General features: G+C 42.2%; 1 protein-coding gene across 1 annotated transcript in view; it reads left to right on the top strand.

Annotated features, from left to right (window-relative positions):
• The window catches only part of scp2a (sterol carrier protein 2a), a 62871-nt gene extending 43954 nt beyond the window's left edge, over window positions 1-18917 (top strand). The window contains exons 12-15 of the mRNA XM_084333635.1: window positions 10707-10806; window positions 15082-15211; window positions 16671-16750; window positions 17155-18917. Coding sequence (XP_084189761.1) covers window positions 10707-10806; window positions 15082-15211; window positions 16671-16750; window positions 17155-17250 — 406 coding nt within the window. The 3' untranslated portion in view covers window positions 17251-18917. The remainder of the gene's footprint in view (window positions 1-10706; window positions 10807-15081; window positions 15212-16670; window positions 16751-17154) is intronic.
• Window positions 18918-20019: the final 1102 nt, after the last annotated feature.

The following is a 20019-nucleotide window of genomic DNA, read 5'->3' as shown; positions in this document are numbered from 1 at the left end:
AGAGTGGTAACTGGTAAGATAAGATAAGATATTCCTTTATTGATCCCCTTGCAGGTAGTAAAAACAAGCAGTGTAAACAATATAACGAGTCAATATAATTAACTAACTAACTGACTGAAATATACAGTATTCACATAAGGTGCAGTATGCATAAGGTAGTGTTATTGTCCTATTGTAGTGAAAGGGTTAAAGCCACTCTGATGTTGCAGCAGGTCAGAGGTCAGAGCAGCTGGTCGTCTGTTGAACTAGTTGGTATATAATATAATATAATATATATAATGGAGAACTAGAGAATCTGTCTGTTGAACTAGTTGGTATATAATATAATATATATAATGGAGAGCTAGAGAATCTGTCTGTTGAACTAGTTGGTATATAATATAATATAATATATATAATGGAGAACTAGACCAGGGGTGGCCAACCCGCGGCTCTTTGCCCGTCAATGTGCGGCTCTTCCATCCATTAAAAATAAAAAAAAATAAATTATATATATATATATATATTTTCTTTTTTTTATGTCACTCATTCCATAAGGACGTAGAATAAACATTTAATTATTTTTTTTTAAATGGTCCATTTGCATGTTCTTGGTATCTGAATCTAGGGACATCTATGGATCAGTGTCAGAAATAGTGTGTCTGTTACTAGGCTTAAGTAAATTGTAATGAAGGAGAATATCAATTCTATTTAAACATTTTTTTTATCTTTGACTGTGAAAAACACCACGCTAAAATTGACCAGACCTGAAAAATCTAAGCAAATGAATAAAGGGAAGATGATTAAACAGAAGGTTTTGTAGATACAGTACTGAATTCTGCCATCTTTTTTATAATGTAAATTTCTCCACCATTTTTCATCATATTGCAACACCGTTTTTTGCAAGACGTTCACAGAAAGGTAGAGAAACTAACTGCGTTCTGTTTTATGGCAACATTCAGGTTTGTGGGAGATAATCCCAAAAAAATAAGAGAAATAAAGTAAATCCAGAAGTCAGATGATTGACAGGGGCTGGTGTGAGCTGGGTAGGGTAGTTTTTAGAAATTCGAAAGCCCTGAGTCTCTTCCTTCAAAAGACTACACTCACTTTTGGATGTGCCACTTCCTCCTGTCAATATGCGCCGGTTTCCGACTCAATGCCCTGAGATTTCTATAATCTTATATTTCACTAATAACAGTTAAAATAATTGGTAAACAAACGCAATGCTGAAAATATACACTTTTACTGTATATCTCGGGCTTAAGAGGTTATAGGCGAGTCAATCTATGAAAAAAAAGCACTTAACCCAAAAAAAATTGATACAAAAGGTTTTTCGATGGATTCCGATAGTATTGGGCGTGCTAAATAACATACTAAAAGTCGACCAAAATCGACCCCCCCGAAAGCCGCCATTTCCAAGATGGCGTCCCAGATGGCGGTGGAGATATTAAAATGGCTATATCTCAAATTGAGAATATGGTGCAAAGGATTTCTCAACTGATTCTGGTACCTCTGGACATGTTCACTAACATACTAAAAATCTAGGAAAATACACCTTCCAGAAAGGCTTAATTTTCAAGATGGCGTCCAAAATGGCGGCAGACCAAGCTTAAAATGGCTATATATCTCAATAGAAAAAAATATATAACTATGATTTTTCACTTGATTCTGGTACCTCTAGACATGCTTGTGAACATACTAAAAATCTAGGAAAATACACCTTCCGGAAAGGCATCATTTTCAAGATGGCGTCCAAACTGGCGCCCAGGAGCTTAAAATGACTATACAAATACAAATAGCTTACTAAAAAAGGTGTTTGCACTCTCCAGCTCTCAAGCTAGCATAGTTGAAGCCTTCTTTTTGACCATTATAGTTGTTATAGTTAGAGGTGTTTGCACTCTCCAGCTCCCAAACTACCATAGTTGAAGCCTTCTTTTTCTGAATCAGTTTCTTTCTTTCTTTTCTGACCTAGTCCTGTGTTTGGGCATGCCTGGGCGTGTCTGACCTGGCAGTGTTATTTAAGCCCCAGTTTCATTCTAGTCTTTGACAGAGGTGTTTGCACTCTCAGCTCTCAAGCTAGCATAGTTGAAGCCTTCTTTTTGACCATTATAGTTGTTATAGTTAGAGGTGTTTGCACTCTCCAGCTCCCAAACTACCATAGTTGAAGCCTTCTTTTTCTGAATCAGTTTCTTTCTTTCTTTTCTGACCTAGTCCTGCCTTCTCAAAAATGTGTGCTTACTTTGAAACGAATGATGATGGACAGCTGACCGTTTCTGCACTTAGGTGTAAAATGCAAGAGTATTTGTCTAAGGCCGATTCCATCCCATATAGTAATCAATACCTAAAAACATTGCTGATGCAACAATATGCAAATAGCATATTTATTGCAGAAGGAGATGGCTTGGATTGTATTGTTACAATAAGAGAGAAAACATCAGACATACTCAGATCCTACTATAACAACACAAAACAAAACAGTGATGAAGAGTCTGAGAAGAGACACTTACTTGAAACAGCTGCAAAACTCATAAAAAGTGACATAATGACTAATGTTCCACCTGTTAATGAGTACCCGACTACAGAGACACTAAAACTACAGAATGCCCTTGATTATATTCCACAATCACTCCACATTATGTTAAAAGCTTTGTTTGTCGGTAAAGAGACAGAGCAGAAAATTGCTAGTATTGGCCACGCAATCATACAGGCAGTCCGACCACGAGCTGTCCTTGCCCCTTTGCAAATTGGCCTAGCAGTGCAAATGCACCACTTAAACCGGTCTCGGTTCATTGTAGATATGCTGAATAAGATCGGATTCTGCTCTTCCTATTCTGAACTGCAGAGGTTTGAAATGAATGCTGCAAATTGTACTGCACCAAACATGCTTGGTAAGGATATTGATGTGTTGAACACGACCGTCTTATTTGCTGCAGACAATGTAGATCATAATATTCTAACAATTGATGGGAAAGGGACATTTCATGGGATGGGCATGATAGCTGCCTTGACACCGGGACAGAAGACAGACCAAAGGATTCCGAGGTTCAGAATTAATGAACTGAATCTTGTGCAGAGGTCAAAAGTTGTGATAATAGATTATCACTTTGCCAAACACTTTTGCAGAGACACCACATTTAAAGAACTTCCAAGACTCGCAGAATGTAACAAGATGGTTGATCTGCTTTGGGAGTTATCGTTCAATTTCAAACAGCCTGCACCTGGTTGGCAGGGGATGATGCACATTATTCATAAGGGAGATGAACATCCAGGGCAGTCTTCAGTGAGATACTTACCAATGATAGACATGTACTCCGGAGACAAAACATGCATTCTGTCAACACTGGAGTTCATTTGTGGTCTGGCATCCAAACACCACCTTGCCCCAGTAGTTACATTTGACCAACCCCTATATTGGAAAGCAGCAGAGATAATCCTAGATTCACCACAGTGCAGTCACCTCAAGTCCTTTGTCCTGCTCCTAGGAGGATTTCACACATTTATGAATTTGCTAGGAGCAATTGGTACACTGATGGACGGTACAGGACTTAAGGACATTCTAGGGGTAGTCTATGGGGAGAACTCAGTAGCCCATATGATGACAGGCAAATCAGTTCAGAGAGCATTCCGTGGCCATCTTCTGGTTGACAAATGTCTTAACCGCATGATAATATCAGAAATGGTAGATGATAGTCATGAATTTGCAGCAATGGTTGAACAGTCTGAAGCAATGTATACCTCAATAGTTAAGGGTGAAATGCCATTGGAAACAGTGTTCACATCAGAGACCCTCATTACAATAAATGAAGAGCTGGGAAAAAGGAAGATGGAACTGTGTGCTAGATCCAAAACTAGTCAGTTGTGGCTAAATTACCAACACATGTTAGAAGTTGCTAGGTCACTGATAACAGCAGATCGCACAGGTTCCTGGCTTTTGCACCTACGCGCTGTTTCTGAATGCATGCCGATATTCGCTGCGGCTGGGCATTACAATTACTTGAAATCGGCACACTTTTATGTCCAAGAGATGAGTCAGCTTCACATCAACCACCCAGATGTCTTCAGACAATTTGAAAAGGGTTTTCATGTTATCCGTCGCAGCAGCCAATCATGGGCAGGCCTCAGCTCAGATCTTGTAATCGAAACAACATTGATGAGGTCATTGAAGACTACAGGAGGGATGACACATGGAAGTGGAATGACCGACAATCAGAGATCCCTTTGGACAATGTCAAAGGGCATAACATCAGAGTATAACACCGCAATGCAGGAGTTCTCAAACCAGACATACACAACATCAGAACAGCACAAGGATTCAACAGAGGCAAGGATGAAAAGGGATGCTGCTGACCTGGAGAAGATCACTTCAAAACTTGCTATATGTTCACCTTTCTCTCCAGACTCTTCTTTAAGGAATGTTGTTACAGGTGTTGTCGCTGAGGATGGAGTGAACGTGCATGATTATGACTCTGTTGGATGCAACATCATGCACAAAATGATCGGACAGCCGGCATTCACATTTTCATTTAGTAGAAAGGATAAAGCCATAACCCTTGGACAAAAATCGTCTATCAAGGTTGCTCCTGATCGAATCATTGATTCTGCACTTCTTTTTCAACGTTTCCTTATTGTCTCCCAAACTGGAGAGCTGTCATTGGAGGAGGTTATGCGTTACGAACTCAGTCCTTTCCCTCCTGCCCTCTTTGAAGCCGGAAACGTCTTCCGCAAAGCTGATAAACCACAACTAGCGGGGGGAGCTCCAGTAGCTCACCTCGGACGCTATTTCGGCGTCGGGGACAACCGTGCGCGTCACGGATCTGGGGTACACGAGTTCGACTCCCGGACTCGCCGTATTTTCTCAGAGTGTCTTTCCCCCGATCTATACCCCATTCAACCTGTTTCTGTCGGTCATGCTTGACCAGAAAAAGCGATAAACGCTAAAAGAACCAGCCGACTGGTCAAAGTTTAAAAAAAAAAACCACAACTAGCGCACGCGATCTGTGATCATGCAAGTGATGCAATCCTAGATTCTGTACCAGAAACGGAGCATTATGTTCTTGATGGTGGTTCACTCCTTCACCGAATACAATGGAAGCACGGACAAAGCTATGGTAAAATTGCACAGTCATATGCAGACTTCACCATCCAACATTATGGCTCAGCTACAACCATTGTGTTTGATGGCTATGAGGATGGGCCATCCATTAAAGACAACACACATCAAAGAAGAGGAAACAATATTCATCCCATTGTCAACTTCACTGCTGAGACAGAGTTCTCAGGTAAGAAGGAGGAGTTCCTGTCGAGAGATCTGAATAAACAGAAACTGATCCACATGATAAGTGATGAACTGAAAGAACGGGATTGCACTGTGGTCAATTCACTTGGAGATGCTGATGTAGACATAGTAAGGGCCGCAGTGGGATCATCTCTTCTTCACACCACGACGCTGATTGGAGAAGATACTGATCTCCTCGTCTTACTTCTTTACTATGCACAGAGAGATAGCAAGGGCCTTTATTTCAGATCAGACAAGTCGAAAGCTGATGGCAGTTTTAAAGAGTACTCAGACAGGATGTGTGTTCTCAGTTGCTGTTCATCCATGCTGTGACTGGCTGTGACACAACTTCCCGGATCTTCGGAGTTGGCAAAAAGACAGCATTCCAAAAACTTGTAAAAGGGGATCCTGTCCTTCAGGCTTGTGCCAATGCATTCACTGTACCAAACCAGACAACAGATGTGATCGATGACCTTGGGTGCCAAGCAATGGCTGTCTTTTTTGGTGGAAAGTGCACAGATTCGCTTGCAAAAATGACATTTTCAGCAAGAAGGTTGTCTCAGCTTCATCAACGGTAACGCCTGAACGTCTACCACCAACTGAATCTGCTACCAAATTCCACTGTCGTAGAGCATACTACCAGGTCATGGTCTGGATGGGAACAGATGATGGTATAGATGCTCTAGACTGGGGCTGGAACCTGCAGGACAATAGATTTGTCCCACTCATGTCAACAATGAATGCTGCTCCAGACAGTCTCTTGAAGGTCATTCATTGTAACTGTACCACTGCCTGCAAGACACTTTGCTGCTCATGCAGAAAATATGGACTACCTTGTACTACTGTCTGTGGACCATGTCAACTTCATGAATGTGACAATCCACATAACAAGTTTCTCCCAGAGGATCCTGAAGATGATGATGAGTAGGCCTAAAGACCACAATAAGTGGGTCATTTATTTTGTGTTCAACACCAAAGCCAGCTTTCTAGGTTGAATATAATAACCAATTTTAATTTTAGCCAAAATAAGCTACAGGCAGCCATTTTGATGATGCAAATGATGCATTCCTAGCAGATATATTTAGCTAGATATTTTGCTCGTTATTAATGTATAGAGGTGCCAGAATCAGTTTATAAATCCTTTAGAAATGTTTTCCCATTTGAGATACAGGCATTCTAAGCTCCCAGTCGTCATTTTGGACACCATTTTGAAAATTAAGCCTCTTCGGAAGGTGTATTTCCCTAAAACTTTAGTATGTTCCTAAGTATGTCTAGGGGTACTTGGGGTACCAGAATCAAATGACAAAATCATTTATATAATTTTTATATTGACATATATATAGCCATTTTAAGCTTGGCCAGCCGCAATTTTGGACGCCATCTTGAAAATGAAGCCTTTCTGGAAGGTGTATTTTCCTAGATTTTTAGTATGTTAGTGAACATGCCCAGAGGTACCAGAATCAGTTGAGAAATCCTTTGCACCATTTTCTTAATTTGAGATATAGCCATTTTAATCGCCCCGGCGCCATCTGGGACGCCATCTTGGAAATGACGGCTTTCGGAGGGGTCGATTTTGGTCGACTTTTAGTATGTTATTTAGCACGCCCAATACTACCAGAATCCATTGAAAAACCTTTTGTATAATTTTTTTTGGGGTTAAACCATATATTGACTCGCCTATTAACCCTGTGAGGCCCAAATTAAAAAGACATTAGCAACTTCAGAGGCCAGAGGGTGGGACATATAAACACATTTACTATCCAATAGCATTGTGAGGCTGAACAACAGGACCAATTGACTATACATGTGCTTAACATTTTTTAAATATAAACATTCTTTTTTTAAATGGCTTTTTTTTTTATCCACTTTTTCTCCCATTTTTCTATATTTTCTCCCATCCCAATTTCGTATCATCCAATTCAACCCTCCCCTGTCACGAACGCTGTTTCTTGCCTCCCACAAGCCGGCTGCAATGTGGACTAAGTCATACATAGCACAAGTCCCCTCCGGTACTTGAGGTAACAGCAGTCGCATCTTTTCACCTGCGCAGCTCGATCTCTCAGTGGCGAGGAGTAACGCGTGGGAGGCTCACGCTGCCCCCGACACTTCCTGATTCTACTGCGCAGGCGCACCAACCGACTTGTAGGAGTCGCCTGTTCACAACGCCCGATCCCCACCCTTCAGTTTCCCTCCCCGTAATACGGCCAATGTGTATTACTGCGGACGACCAGCTAAACTGAAAACAATGTGGAGAGCTGGATTCGAACATGCGAACCCAGCGTCTCCACACTGGTGGCGAGTGCCTTGCCCACTACACCACCTAGCCGCCCTCTTTTTTTAAATGGCTAAAAGTGATTTTGTAATTTTGCAACCGTGGGTCTCACAGGGTACTTTTAACCCTGTGAGGCCCAAATAAAAAAGACATTAGCAACTTCAGAGGGTGAGACCTATAAACACATGAAGGGTGCCGTGACTGAAAGAAAAGGTTGAGAAACGCTGGTATATGGTGTGGCTCTTTGTGGTACCACAGTCATTTTTGTGGCTCTTAGTCTCTGACTGGTTGGCCACCCCTGGTCTAGACCAGTGGTTCCCAAAGTCGGGGTCGCGACCCAAAGGTGGGCCGCGAGCTGCCACGGGAGGGCCGCAAGATGATTTTTTTCTTCTTTTTTTTTTTTCAGACCACTGAACTTAGAAGCAGGCCAGGACAGTGTTTCTAGTTTTATTCTAAAATTCTATTCTATTGTATTCTAAAATGTGACTATATGGTTTTATATTAACTTAATAAATAAACAAAAACTAAAAATCTACTTATTTCAACGAACATTTCAAACTAAATAACAGATTATGCACATAAAACGCTGAAAACAACCGAAGCAACAATAGTATTTTAATGAGGCTATTATTATTATCATTATTATTTTGTAACAAGTTAGCCCTCTCATAAATAGCACATATAAATGAATAACTAACTTGAACTAACTTAATAGGATTGAAGTGATATTTGGCTTAAAAAATCGGTCGCCTGGCAAAAAAATTTAAATAAAAAGCCTGACGATGTGCATTTGGGAACCCCTGAACTAGACAATCTGTCCGGCAAACAACAGGCAATTATCATTAACCCTTTCACTACCACACTACCACAGCAGTGTTTCCTTTACCATTGCCTTGGAGGGGCGGCCCGCCCCGCCAACGGGACCCCCCGCCCCTCCTGAAAAACGTAAAAAAATATATATAAACATTTTAATTTATATTTTTTATATTTTATAATATTTTTTTTATTAAAGATTGCTTTAATCACAGTAACGTTAGCGAGCTAGCAATTTTTTTTACAGAAATCGGTTTTCATATAAATCAATGTTCACTACGGGCCAGAAAAAAAGCTGTGTGTGTGTGTGTGTGTGTGTGTGTGTGTGTGTGTGTGTGTGTGTGTGTGTGTGTGTGTGTGTGTGTGTGTGTGTGTGTGTGTGTGTGTGTGTGTGTGTGTGTGTGTGTGTGTGTGTGTGTGTGTGTGTGTGTGTGTGTGTGTGTGTGTGTGTGTGTGTGTGTGTGTGTGTGTGTGTGTGTGTGTGTGTGTGTGTGTGTGTGTGTGTGTGTGTGCACATATCTCTCTCCACATAACTGTATACTATATCTATATCAGTATATATCCACTCTTACTAGTTACACCGCTGGCCAGTATGGCTACTACCATAGTGTCTTTATACCTGTATCACTGTACATGATTATACTGCACATACATCAGTTTAGCATATTACTCAATAGTTTGTTATATATATCACATTTGATAACTTTTACATAGTATAGTGTTTAACACATTGTGCGCCATAAACGGCGTAAGTCGTTATTGCCCGCCATGCGTTGAACGCCAACAACGGCGTAAATAGTTTTTGGGATCAATATTTCATTTTTTCGCCATGGCATTCATAATTCATCCAGCCTCCCTCCGGACTGCAGCGGCACCCTGTCTGAGATTGCAACGCATCAATACCGCCGCGCACGTAGCTCGCAAGCCCGATTTTTAAGGGCCCTTTTCGGGCGGAGGGGGGGGGGGGGGGGGGCTTTTTATGCTTTTTAGGGGGGTTTTGGTGATCAAATATTGAATATTGAACTATAATCAGTGCAGGAGCTCACTTATCCTTGAAAGACACTTTTATCACTGACTTTTTTTTAATCCACTTTTTCTCCCCATTTTCTATTTTTCTCCCATCCCAATTTCGTATTTCCAATTCTCCCCTCCCCTGTCTTGAACGTTGCTAGACTATGCCTCCCACTGGTCGGCTGTAGGGAGGATAGAAGCCTTGCATCACGTGTCCCCTCCGGTACACGAGGAGGCAGCCTGTCGCATCTTTTCACCGCAGCAGCTCGAACTCTCAGTGGCGAGGAGTAACGCGTGGGAGGCTCACGCTGCCCCCGACACTTCCTGTTTCCACCGCACCGGCGTCACCCAACCGACCTGTAGGAGTCGCTGTCCACAACGTCCAATCCCCACCCACCGGCTTTCCCACCCTCTAACACTGCCAATTGTGTTAGTATGACGGCCGGCCAAGCCGGTAGCAACGCAGAGAGCTGGGCTCGATACCAGCATCTCCTGCGTTAGTAATAATAATTTAGGACCTGCTCAGAGGTCATCAATCGGCACGCATGCAATTCGTATCTGCGCTTCACCCATCCCGTCGTCCTTCCCCCCCCAAGGGCAGCCGGGAGCAGACAGGCGTCAACGTGAGCCGCGCCAGGGGACCAATCCAAGTGCTCCTGTCCGTCTTCGTCAAGGACGCCTTGCCCACTGCGCCACTCAGCGCCCACTTTTATCACTGACTTAAAAGGCCCATACATCTCCATAAATGTTCAGGGGGGAGGGAATAAGTGCTTACCCTACAGACCCCAAGAAGGGCTGTATATTCTGTATTGTTTAATATAAATGCATGCCGTGCAAACTGCAATGGAATACGGGGCATCTCTCTCTCTTTACCTAATATTTTGATTCTATCCTGACATTTTTCAGTTGGAAGGGCAGTATATATGCGTAACGGTAAAAAAAATAAAATGTATAGGCAGTTTTGTGTTTTAATAAAATCATGGAACATAATTGTTTGTCCAGCAGTATAGGCTATTATGGACTGTTTTTACCAACAGGCTGAAACACAACTCTGTTTTTACCAACAGGCTATAAACGACCTGTGTCCCTGTGTTAGGGTTGGGGTTGGTCAACGACCTGTGTCCCTGTGTTAGGGTTGGGGTTGGTTAACGACCTGTGTCCCTGTGTTAGGGTTGGGGTTGGTTAATGGCTGTGTCCCTGTGTTAGGGTTGGGGTTGGTTAACGACCTGTGTCCCTGTGTTAGGGTTGGGGTTGGTTAACGACCTGTGTCCCTGTGTTAGGGTTCGGGTTGGTTAATGGCTGTGTCCCTGTGTTAGGGTTGGGGTTGGTTAACTGTGTTAACCCTGTGTGTTCCAGGTCCCTTGTCGCTGCAGTCCCCGCCAGCAGTGCAGCTGAGGGTCTGGAGGACTTCAAAGCCTACGGCGTCTTCCAGGAGATTGAGAAGAAACTAGCGGAGGTAAACAAACGGCAGCGATACAGAACGTCTCTCGGAGACGCAGCAGCCACCCTGCGGCACGCGTCAACCTGCCAACCTGCCCGCGTGTAGTCTTTTACCAACGGAGTTGCAGTTCCGCGTTTGGGTTCCGCAATCTGATTGGCCACTGACGTTTCTCTCAGCGCCAATCGCGTTACGCCTATTTCTGCCTCTAACAGCCTGCTAGCTACCTAACGCCTAGTTTATCACTGGTTAAGCTTATAGGCGACTCTTTCGAAGTTGGTTAAGGTTAGAGTTTGGAATCAGGGCTGGTGTTCTATCGCCCTGCTCTAAGACAAACTCTAACCTTAACCAACTTCGAAAGAGTCGCCTATAAGCTTAACCAGTGAAAGAAACAGGCGTCACATGATTGGCGCTGAGAGAAACGTCAGTGGCCAATCAGATCGCGGAAAACTGCAACTCCATTGGTAAAAGACTACACGCAACCTGCCCTCCCCTCTGTGACATGTAGTCGAGGGAAGCCACAGTTGGGATTGGAGGATCAAGAAAAGAGGGCAGGGCTTGAGATGGGTCCTTCACCATCACGAGACGCTAACGTTGCAATGGGGTACAACACAAAGAAACTGACATTATTACAAACTAGATCATAAATATTATAATCATCCATTCAAAATAAATGTGCAGAGGTATAAGACATTTAGGTCTTAAGTACATTTCTTAAGTCATGATGTAAGGGATCAATAAAATGTCCTGAATATCGCACCATAGCCTATTTTGAAAAATTATGAATTGTTCATAGAAAATAAATATTTCCCTTTTGAGTTTTCCCAATGAAATCTATTTTTAGTCAGCCTGTTAAACATGTGATAGTTCTACTAGTCAGCCTGTTTAACATGTGATAGTTCTACTAGTCAGTTAACATGTGATAGTTCTACTAGTCAGCCTGTTTAACATGTGATAGTTCTACTAGTCAGCCTGTTAACATGTGATAGTTCTACTAGTCAGTTAACATGTGATAGTTCTACTAGTCAGCCTGTTTAACATGTGATAGTTCTACTAGTCAGTTAACATGTGATAGTTCTACTAGTCAGTTAACATGTGATAGTTCTACTAGTCAGTTAACATGTGATAGTTCTACTAGTCAGCCTGTTTAACATGTGATAGTTCTACTAGTCAGCCTGTTTAACATGTGATAGTTCTACTAGTCAGCCTGTTAACATGTGATAGTTCTACTAGTCAGCCTGTTTAACATGTGATAGTTCTACTAGTCAGCCTGTTTAACATGTGATAGTTCTACTAGTCAGCCTGTTAACATGTGATAGTTCTACTAGTCAGTTAACATGTGATAGTTCTACTAGTCAGTTAACATGTGATAGTTCTACTAGTCAGTCTGTTAACATGTGATAGTTCTACTAGTCAGCCTGTTAACATGTGATAGTTCTACTAGTCAGTTAACATGTGATAGTTCTACTAGTCAGTTAACATGTGATAGTTCTACTAGTCAGTTAACATGTGATAGTTCTACTAGTCAGTTAACATGTGATAGTTCTACTAGTCAGCCTGTTTAACATGTGATAGTTCTACTAGTCAGCCTGTTAACATGTGATAGTTCTACTAGTCAGTTAACATGTGATAGTTCTACTAGTCAGCCTGTTAACATGTGATAGTTCTACTAGTCAGCCTGTTAACATGTGATAGTTCTACTAGTCAGTTAACATGTGATAGTTCTACTAGTCAGCCAGTTAACATGTGATAGTTCTACTAGTCAGCCTGTTAACATGTGATAGTTCTACTAGTCAGTTAACATGTGATAGTTCTACTAGTCAGCCTGTTAACATGTGATAGTTCTACTAGTCAGTTAACATGTGATAGTTCTACTAGTCAGCCAGTTAACATGTGATAGTTCTACTAGTCAGCCTGTTAACATGTGATAGTTCTACTAGTCAGTTAACATGTGATAGTTCTACTAGTCAGCCTGTTAACATGTGATAGTTCTACTAGTCAGTTAACATGTGATAGTTCTACTAGTCAGTTAACATGTGATAGTTCTACTGGTCAGTTAACATGTGATAGTTCTACTAGTCAGCCTGTTAACATGTGATAGTTCTACTAGTCAGCCTGTTAACATGTGATAGTTCTACTAGTCAGTTAACATGATAGTTCTACTAGTCAGTTAACATGTGATAGTTCTACTAGTCAGCCTGTTTAACATGTGATAGTTCTACTAGTCAGCCTGTTAACATGTGATAGTTCTACTAGTCAGTCTGTTTAACATGTGATAGTTCTACTAGTCAGTTAACATGTGATAGTTCTACTAGTCAGCCTGTTTAACATGTGATAGTTCTACTAGTCAGTTAACATGTGATAGTTCTACTAGTCAGTTAACATGTGATAGTTCTACTAGTCAGCCTGTTTAACATGTGATAGTTCTACTAGTCAGTTAACATGTGATAGTTCTACTAGTCAGCCTGTTAACATGTGATAGTTCTACTAGTCAGTTAACATGTGATAGTTCTACTAGTCAGTTAACATGTGATAGTTCTACTAGTCAGTCTGTTAACATGTGATAGTTCTACTAGTCAGCCTGTTAACATGTGATAGTTCTACTAGTCAGTTAACATGTGATAGTTCTACTAGTCAGTTAACATGTGATAGTTCTACTAGTCAGTTAACATGTGATAGTTCTACTAGTCAGTCTGTTTAACATGTGATAGTTCTACTAGTCAGCCTGTTTAACATGTGATAGTTCTACTAGTCAGTTAACATGTGATAGTTCTACTAGTCAGCCTGTTTAACATGTGATAGTTCTACTAGTCAGCCTGTTTAACATGTGATAGTTCTACTAGTCAGCCTGTTTAACATGTGATAGTTCTACTAGTCAGTTAACATGTGATAGTTCTACTAGTCAGCCTGTTAACATGTGATAGTTCTACTAGTCAGCCTGTTAACATGTGATAGTTCTACTAGTCAGTTAACATGTGATAGTTCTACTAGTCAGTTAACATGTGATAGTTCTACTAGTCAGCCTGTTTAACATGTGATAGTTCTACTAGTCAGCCTGTTAACATGTGATAGTTCTACTAGTCAGTTAACATGTGATAGTTCTACTAGTCAGTTAACATGTGATAGTTCTACTAGTCAGCCTGTTTAACATGTGATAGTTCTACTAGTCAGTTAACATGTGATAGTTCTACTAGTCAGTTAACATGTGATAGTTCTACTAGTCAGCCTGTTTAACATGTGATAGTTCTACTAGTCAGCCTGTTTAACATGTGATAGTTCTACTAGTCAGTTAACATGTGATAGTTCTACTAGTCAGTTAACATGTGATAGTTCTACTAGTCAGTTAACATGTGATAGTTCTACTAGTCAGTTAACATGTGATAGTTCTACTAGTCAGTTAACATGTGATAGTTCTACTAGTCAGCCTGTTAACATGTGATAGTTCTACTAGTCAGCCTGTTTAACATGTGATAGTTCTACTAGTCAGCCTGTTAACATGTGATAGTTCTACTAGTCAGTTAACATGTGATAGTTCTACTAGTCAGTTAACATGTGATAGTTCTACTAGTCAGCCTGTTAACATGTGATAGTTCTACTAGTCAGTTAACATGTGATAGTTCTACTAGTCAGTTAACATGTGATAGTTCTACTAGTCAGCCTGTTAACATGTGATAGTTCTACTAGTCAGTTAACATGTGATAGTTCTACTGGTCAGTTAACATGTGATAGTTCTACTAGTCAGCCTGTTTAACATGTGATAGTTCTACTAGTCAGCCTGTTAACATGTGATAGTTCTACTAGTCAGTTAACATGTGATAGTTCTACTAGTCAGTCAGTTAACATGTGATAGTTCTACTAGTCAGTCAGTTAACATGTGATAGTTCTACTAGTCAGTTAACATGTGATAGTTCTACTAGTCAGTTAACATGTGATAGTTCTACTAGTCAGTTAACATGTGATAGTTCTACTAGTCAGTCTGTTAACATGTGATAGTTCTACTAGTCAGTTAACATGTGATAGTTCTACTAGTCAGTTAACATGTGATAGTTCTACTAGTCAGTTAACATGTGATAGTTCTACTAGTCAGCCTGTTAACATGTGATAGTTCTACTAGTCAGTTAACATGTGATAGTTCTACTAGTCAGTTAACATGTGATAGTTCTACTAGTCAGTCAGTTAACATGTGATAGTTCTACTAGTCAGTCAGTTAACATGTGATAGTTCTACTAGTCAGCCTGTTTAACATGTGATAGTTCTACTAGTCAGCCTGTTTAACATGTGATTAACATGCAGGAAGGAGAGAAGCTGGTGAAGAAGATCGGCGGAGTGTTTGCCTTCAAGGTGAAAGACGGGCCGGATGGGAAGGCCGGGCTGTGGGTTGTGGACGTGAAGAACGGGACGGGCTCCGTCTGCAACGACCCAGGTGTGTGTTTCTGACCAGGTGTGTGTTTCTGACCAGGTGTGTGTTTCTGACCAGGTGTGTGTTTCTGACCAGGTGTGTGTTTCTGACCAGGTGTGTGTGTGTTTCTGACCAGGTGTGTGTTTCTGACCAGGTGTGTGTTTCTGACCAGGTGTGTGTTTCTGACCAGGTGTGTGTTTCTGACCAGGTGTGTGTTTCTGACCAGGTGTGTGTTTCTGACCAGGTGTGTGTTTCTGACCAGGTGTGTGTTTCTGACCAGGTGTGTGTTTCTGAGCTGAGCTGCTTTGACACGGCAGTGTTACTCAGGAGGGAAGGGGGTGATATTAGGGCAGGAAGGGGGTGATATTAGGGCAGGAAGGGGGTGATATTAGGGCAGGAAGGGGGTGATATTAGGGCAGGAAGGGGGTGATATTAGGGCAGGAAGGGGGTGATATTAGGGCAGGAAGGGGGTGATATTAGGGCAGGAAGGGGGTGATATTAGAGCAGGAAGGGGGTGATATTAGGGCAGGAAGGGGGTGATATTAGGGCAGGAAGGGGGTGATATTAGGGCAGGAAGGGGGTGATATTAGGGCAGGAAGGGGGTGATATTAGGGCAGGAAGGGGGTGATATTAGGGCAGGAAGGGGGTGATATTAGGGCAGGAAGGGGGTGATATTAGGGCAGGAAGGGGGTGATATTAGGGCAGGAAGGGGGTGATATTAAGGCCTAAAAAAAATAATGGTTTGTTTCCGGTTGCCGACCGACCCTGCCGATTTAGGTGCGACCCAATATATTTTATGAGTTTTAAAAAAAAAAAATAGAAATTTCAAAAGAAATATATATATTTATTTTTTTAAGAATACAGTTTCATAGAAATCTTAGTCAAACCTTTACTATTATGGATATTAAACATGCTGGCAGAGTACATGCATCCATGTTGTCGTGAACATTTTAATTAAATAAAGAAATTCCTTATCCATAGTCGCCGTGGGAAAGAATAAAATAAAAAAATTTATAAAATAAATTCCCTACCTACCCATGGCCTTAACTGACAACCAACAGGAAACAAACAATATTTTTTGTTATGCCTAGGGCAGGTAGTGTTACTCAGGAGGGAAACTAGGTGTAGACAGTAGACAGTAGACAGTAGTAAACTAGATGTAGAGTAAAGTAAAGTATAACTCTAAATTACACTGGTATTTCCCCTTAAACCAGAAATGATACCGCACCTTTTTCTTCTTCAAAGTGCCAAATAATAAGTGGCTCTTCATCCATCCCTGCTAGTTATGTTACTATTCGTTACTTGATTGCCAGGCTGTAGTTGTAATAATTGGTGACATGTACATCTTTGCTCATCCTTTTCATCAGATAGGTGATATGTTTTCCTCCTTTGTGAAAAAAAACAGAGAAAATACAGGCCCTATATTTTGGACCTCTAAAGAAAATGATAATGAAAGTTTGTTCTGGAAATGTTCTTAACGCAGATAAGAAGGCAGACTGTACCATCGCCATGGGTGACAACGACCTGTTGGCTTTGATGACGGGCAAGATGAATCCACAGACGGTGGGTACAGAGCGGGATCTGAGTAGACATTGTTACAACCCCGTTATAACACTTGTGTAGAACAAACGCCTGTGATTGATCCTCTGATCTGGAGCCTCAGTGTTATGAGATAATAATTAGGATTTGGGAATGTAACTGTAACTCAAACTTGTAAGAAAGTCTCTCTCCCCCTCCTTTCCTCTCTCTCCCCCTCCCTTCCCCTCTCTCCATCTCTCTCCCCCTCCCTTCCTCTCTCCATCTCTCTCCCCCTCCCTTCCTCTCTCCATCTCTCTCCCCCTCCCTTCCTCTCTCTCCATCTCTCTCCCCCTCCCTCCCTTCCTCTCTCTCCATCTCTCTCCCTCTCCCATGCGTGATCAATAAAGTTGTCTGAATCTGAATCTGAATCTGAATCTGGGTCCATGCAGGCCTTCTTCCAGGGGAAGCTGAAGATCACCGGGAACATGGGCATGGCCATGAAGCTGCAGTCGCTCCAATTGGCACCAGGCAAGGCCAAGCTGTGACCTTTTGACCTTGTGGGACCAGGCAAGGCCAAGCTGTGACCTCCCGACCTCGTGGGACCATATTCACATGGACGGCCATTTTGCTCTTCCCCACTCTGGGAGATAACTGTGGGTCTTTCAGAGGTCGACTAATCAGTTGACCTATCTCAAACCGTGCCCTCTTTTCTTGATCCTCCAATCACAACAAAGCAACAGTTGCCATTGGAGGATCAAGAAAAGAGGGCAGCGTTTGAGATATGTTCATTGTGGGCGGCTGGGTGGCGTAGCGGAGATTGCGCTCGTCACCAATGCAAGAGACTCCGGTCTCGAATCCCGGTGTCAGCATTGCCTGCGGCTTGGGCCGGCCGTCATACTAACTCAATTGGCAGAGGTAGCGGGTGGAAGTCGATGGGTGGTAATCTGGACGTTGTGGACAGCGACTCCTACAGGTCGGTTGGGTGACGCCTGCACAGTATCGGGGGCAGCGTGAGCCTCCCACACGTTACTCCTCGCCACTGAGAGTCCGCGCTGTCTGGTGAAAAGATGTGACAGGCTGTCTCCTCGTGTACCAGAGGGGACACGTGATGCAAGGCTTCTATCCTCACTACAGCCGACCAGTGGGGGGCATAGTCTAGCAACGTTCAAGACAGGGGAGGGGAGAATTGGAGGGGAGAATTGGCAATGCGAAATTGGGTTGGGAGAAAAAATAGAAAAAAATAAGGAGAAAAAGTGGATCAAAAAAGATATGCTCATTGTGAGACTTTCAAGCGTTTTAACGTCCAGCTTTCGTCCAGCTTCGTTTCTTATCCGCAGCATTCTGCCGTCCCTTCCCTTTTTTGCAAATCCGGTCTGTTTATTTCACTGCTCCTCCTTTCTTTTCTCATTTCATTGTTTCTTTTTTGCCTTTCCTCTCTTTAAAGGTGCTATAGAGGACATTTAGCCACTAGATGTCGCACTAGAGCACCAGCATGTCATTCATCCAATCGGGTGCCTTCCACGTGGGGGAAATGGGAAGTAGGGAGGGGGTACATGCACACAACATGCTGGACCCACAAACACATTTAAAATGATGCATGAATTATTCATTAATTAATGAGGGGAGAGGGGGCGGTTTAATGATTTCTCTACATAAAAATGTTATCTATAGCACCTTTAAATCGAATACTGATCTTATTTTTTTTTGTTATTTTTACACGACACCATATAATTGTTTATCTCGGTTGAGCGGTACGATTTGGGTTCAAGGGGTTAAAACGCGACCCGACCGGTGAGTTCTGTGAATACTTTGCTAGTATTACTCGCCTTGAGACTTGAGATTCCCCGACGCGCTGCCGCTCGGAGTCGCAGCGTCTCTGGATCGTTAACCCTTTACTATCACGCTACAGACGGTGAACCCTTTACTATCACGCTACAGACGGTGAACCGTGCAACGCACACATTTATCACGCCGACGTTTTTCGGTTAACGCGTAGAATCCTTTATTTGAAACGATGCCTAATAATGTAATAATCTATATTTGATGATGATGATGTTTTAACCACTCGATGTGCCTCCAGATTTCTGTCTTATGAAAATTAAGATTGTTCTCAGAACTAGTGCCAGTGACCTACTGTGTAGTTGATTAATAATACTTCTGTGCAAAATATATATCTGTGAATGATGGAAATGATCTTTACTAAATAAAAACCTCTGACAAAAGAAAATTAAACGTATGAAACGGCTTGGTGGAAATCAATAAGATGGTGTGTGTGGGGGGGGGGGGGGGGGGGTGCGGGGGGGCAGACAAGTGCAGACTTTCAGTTTTAATTTGAGGGTATTTACCAAAAGTAAATACTTAGGGACCAAAAGTAATTGGACAATTGGTTCAGCTGTTCCATGGCCAGGTGTGTGTTATTCCCTGATTATTTAATTTACAGATATGAGCAGATAAAAGGTCTTAATTTCAAGTGTGGTATTTGCAAATTGAAGTGACGTTTTATTTATGGCTTGTTAGCTTGTCCAATTACTTTTGGTCCCTTAAAAAGGCGGGTGTGTAACGTTCTGGGTTCCGGTCCTCTCTGTCTCTTTATCAGATCTTCTGTTACGGTTCAAGGTAGGAATTGAGTTCCAAATAGTAGAAGGAATAAGGAGACGGAGATGTGGTTGCTCTTCTCAAAATATGTGTTATTTTTTAATATAAGAATCACCAGAGCAAGATACTGTAACGATGACAAAACAGACGCCAGGCGTCAACTGAGGAAATACTTTAAGGAGAGAATTAAATCAAAACGACAGCGACAAGCGGTTCCAGCACTTCCAGTCCTGTGGCCGACTGCACGCAGGTTCTGTTTGAAGATCCGATAAAGAGACGGAGAACATGAGATTACTATATATGGCCACATTCCCAGCAAACCACACGCAGCAATTAGTGACGACAAACCACAGGTGACAGTCAATCAGTGCTAATTACATGGAACAGGTGACGTACGGTAGGGTCTGCAGTCCTGGGAGAGGACCGGGAGCCAGAACGTTACAGGGTGCACATGTAGGGTCTGCAGTCCTGGGAGAGGACCGGGAGCCAGAACGTTACAGGGTCTGCAGTCCTGGGAGAGGACCGGGAGCCAGAACGTTACAGGGTGCACATGTAGAAACTGTCCTAAATCCTACACGGTTCACCCGATCTGGATGGTGTCTACAGAGACGACATTCAATGTCCAAATATTTATCGACCCGACTGTACATTCATCATCCTGCAGAATGTGTTTTAGACTTTTACATTTGACATCTCGACCTCTGATGATGGATATTTAT

This window comes from Notolepis coatsorum (assembly GCF_963971535.1).
Source record: "Notolepis coatsorum genome assembly, chromosome: 17".
NCBI classification, from domain to species: Eukaryota; Metazoa; Chordata; class Actinopteri; order Aulopiformes; family Paralepididae; genus Notolepis; species Notolepis coatsorum.
This window is presented reverse-complemented; position numbering and strand designations above follow the sequence as displayed.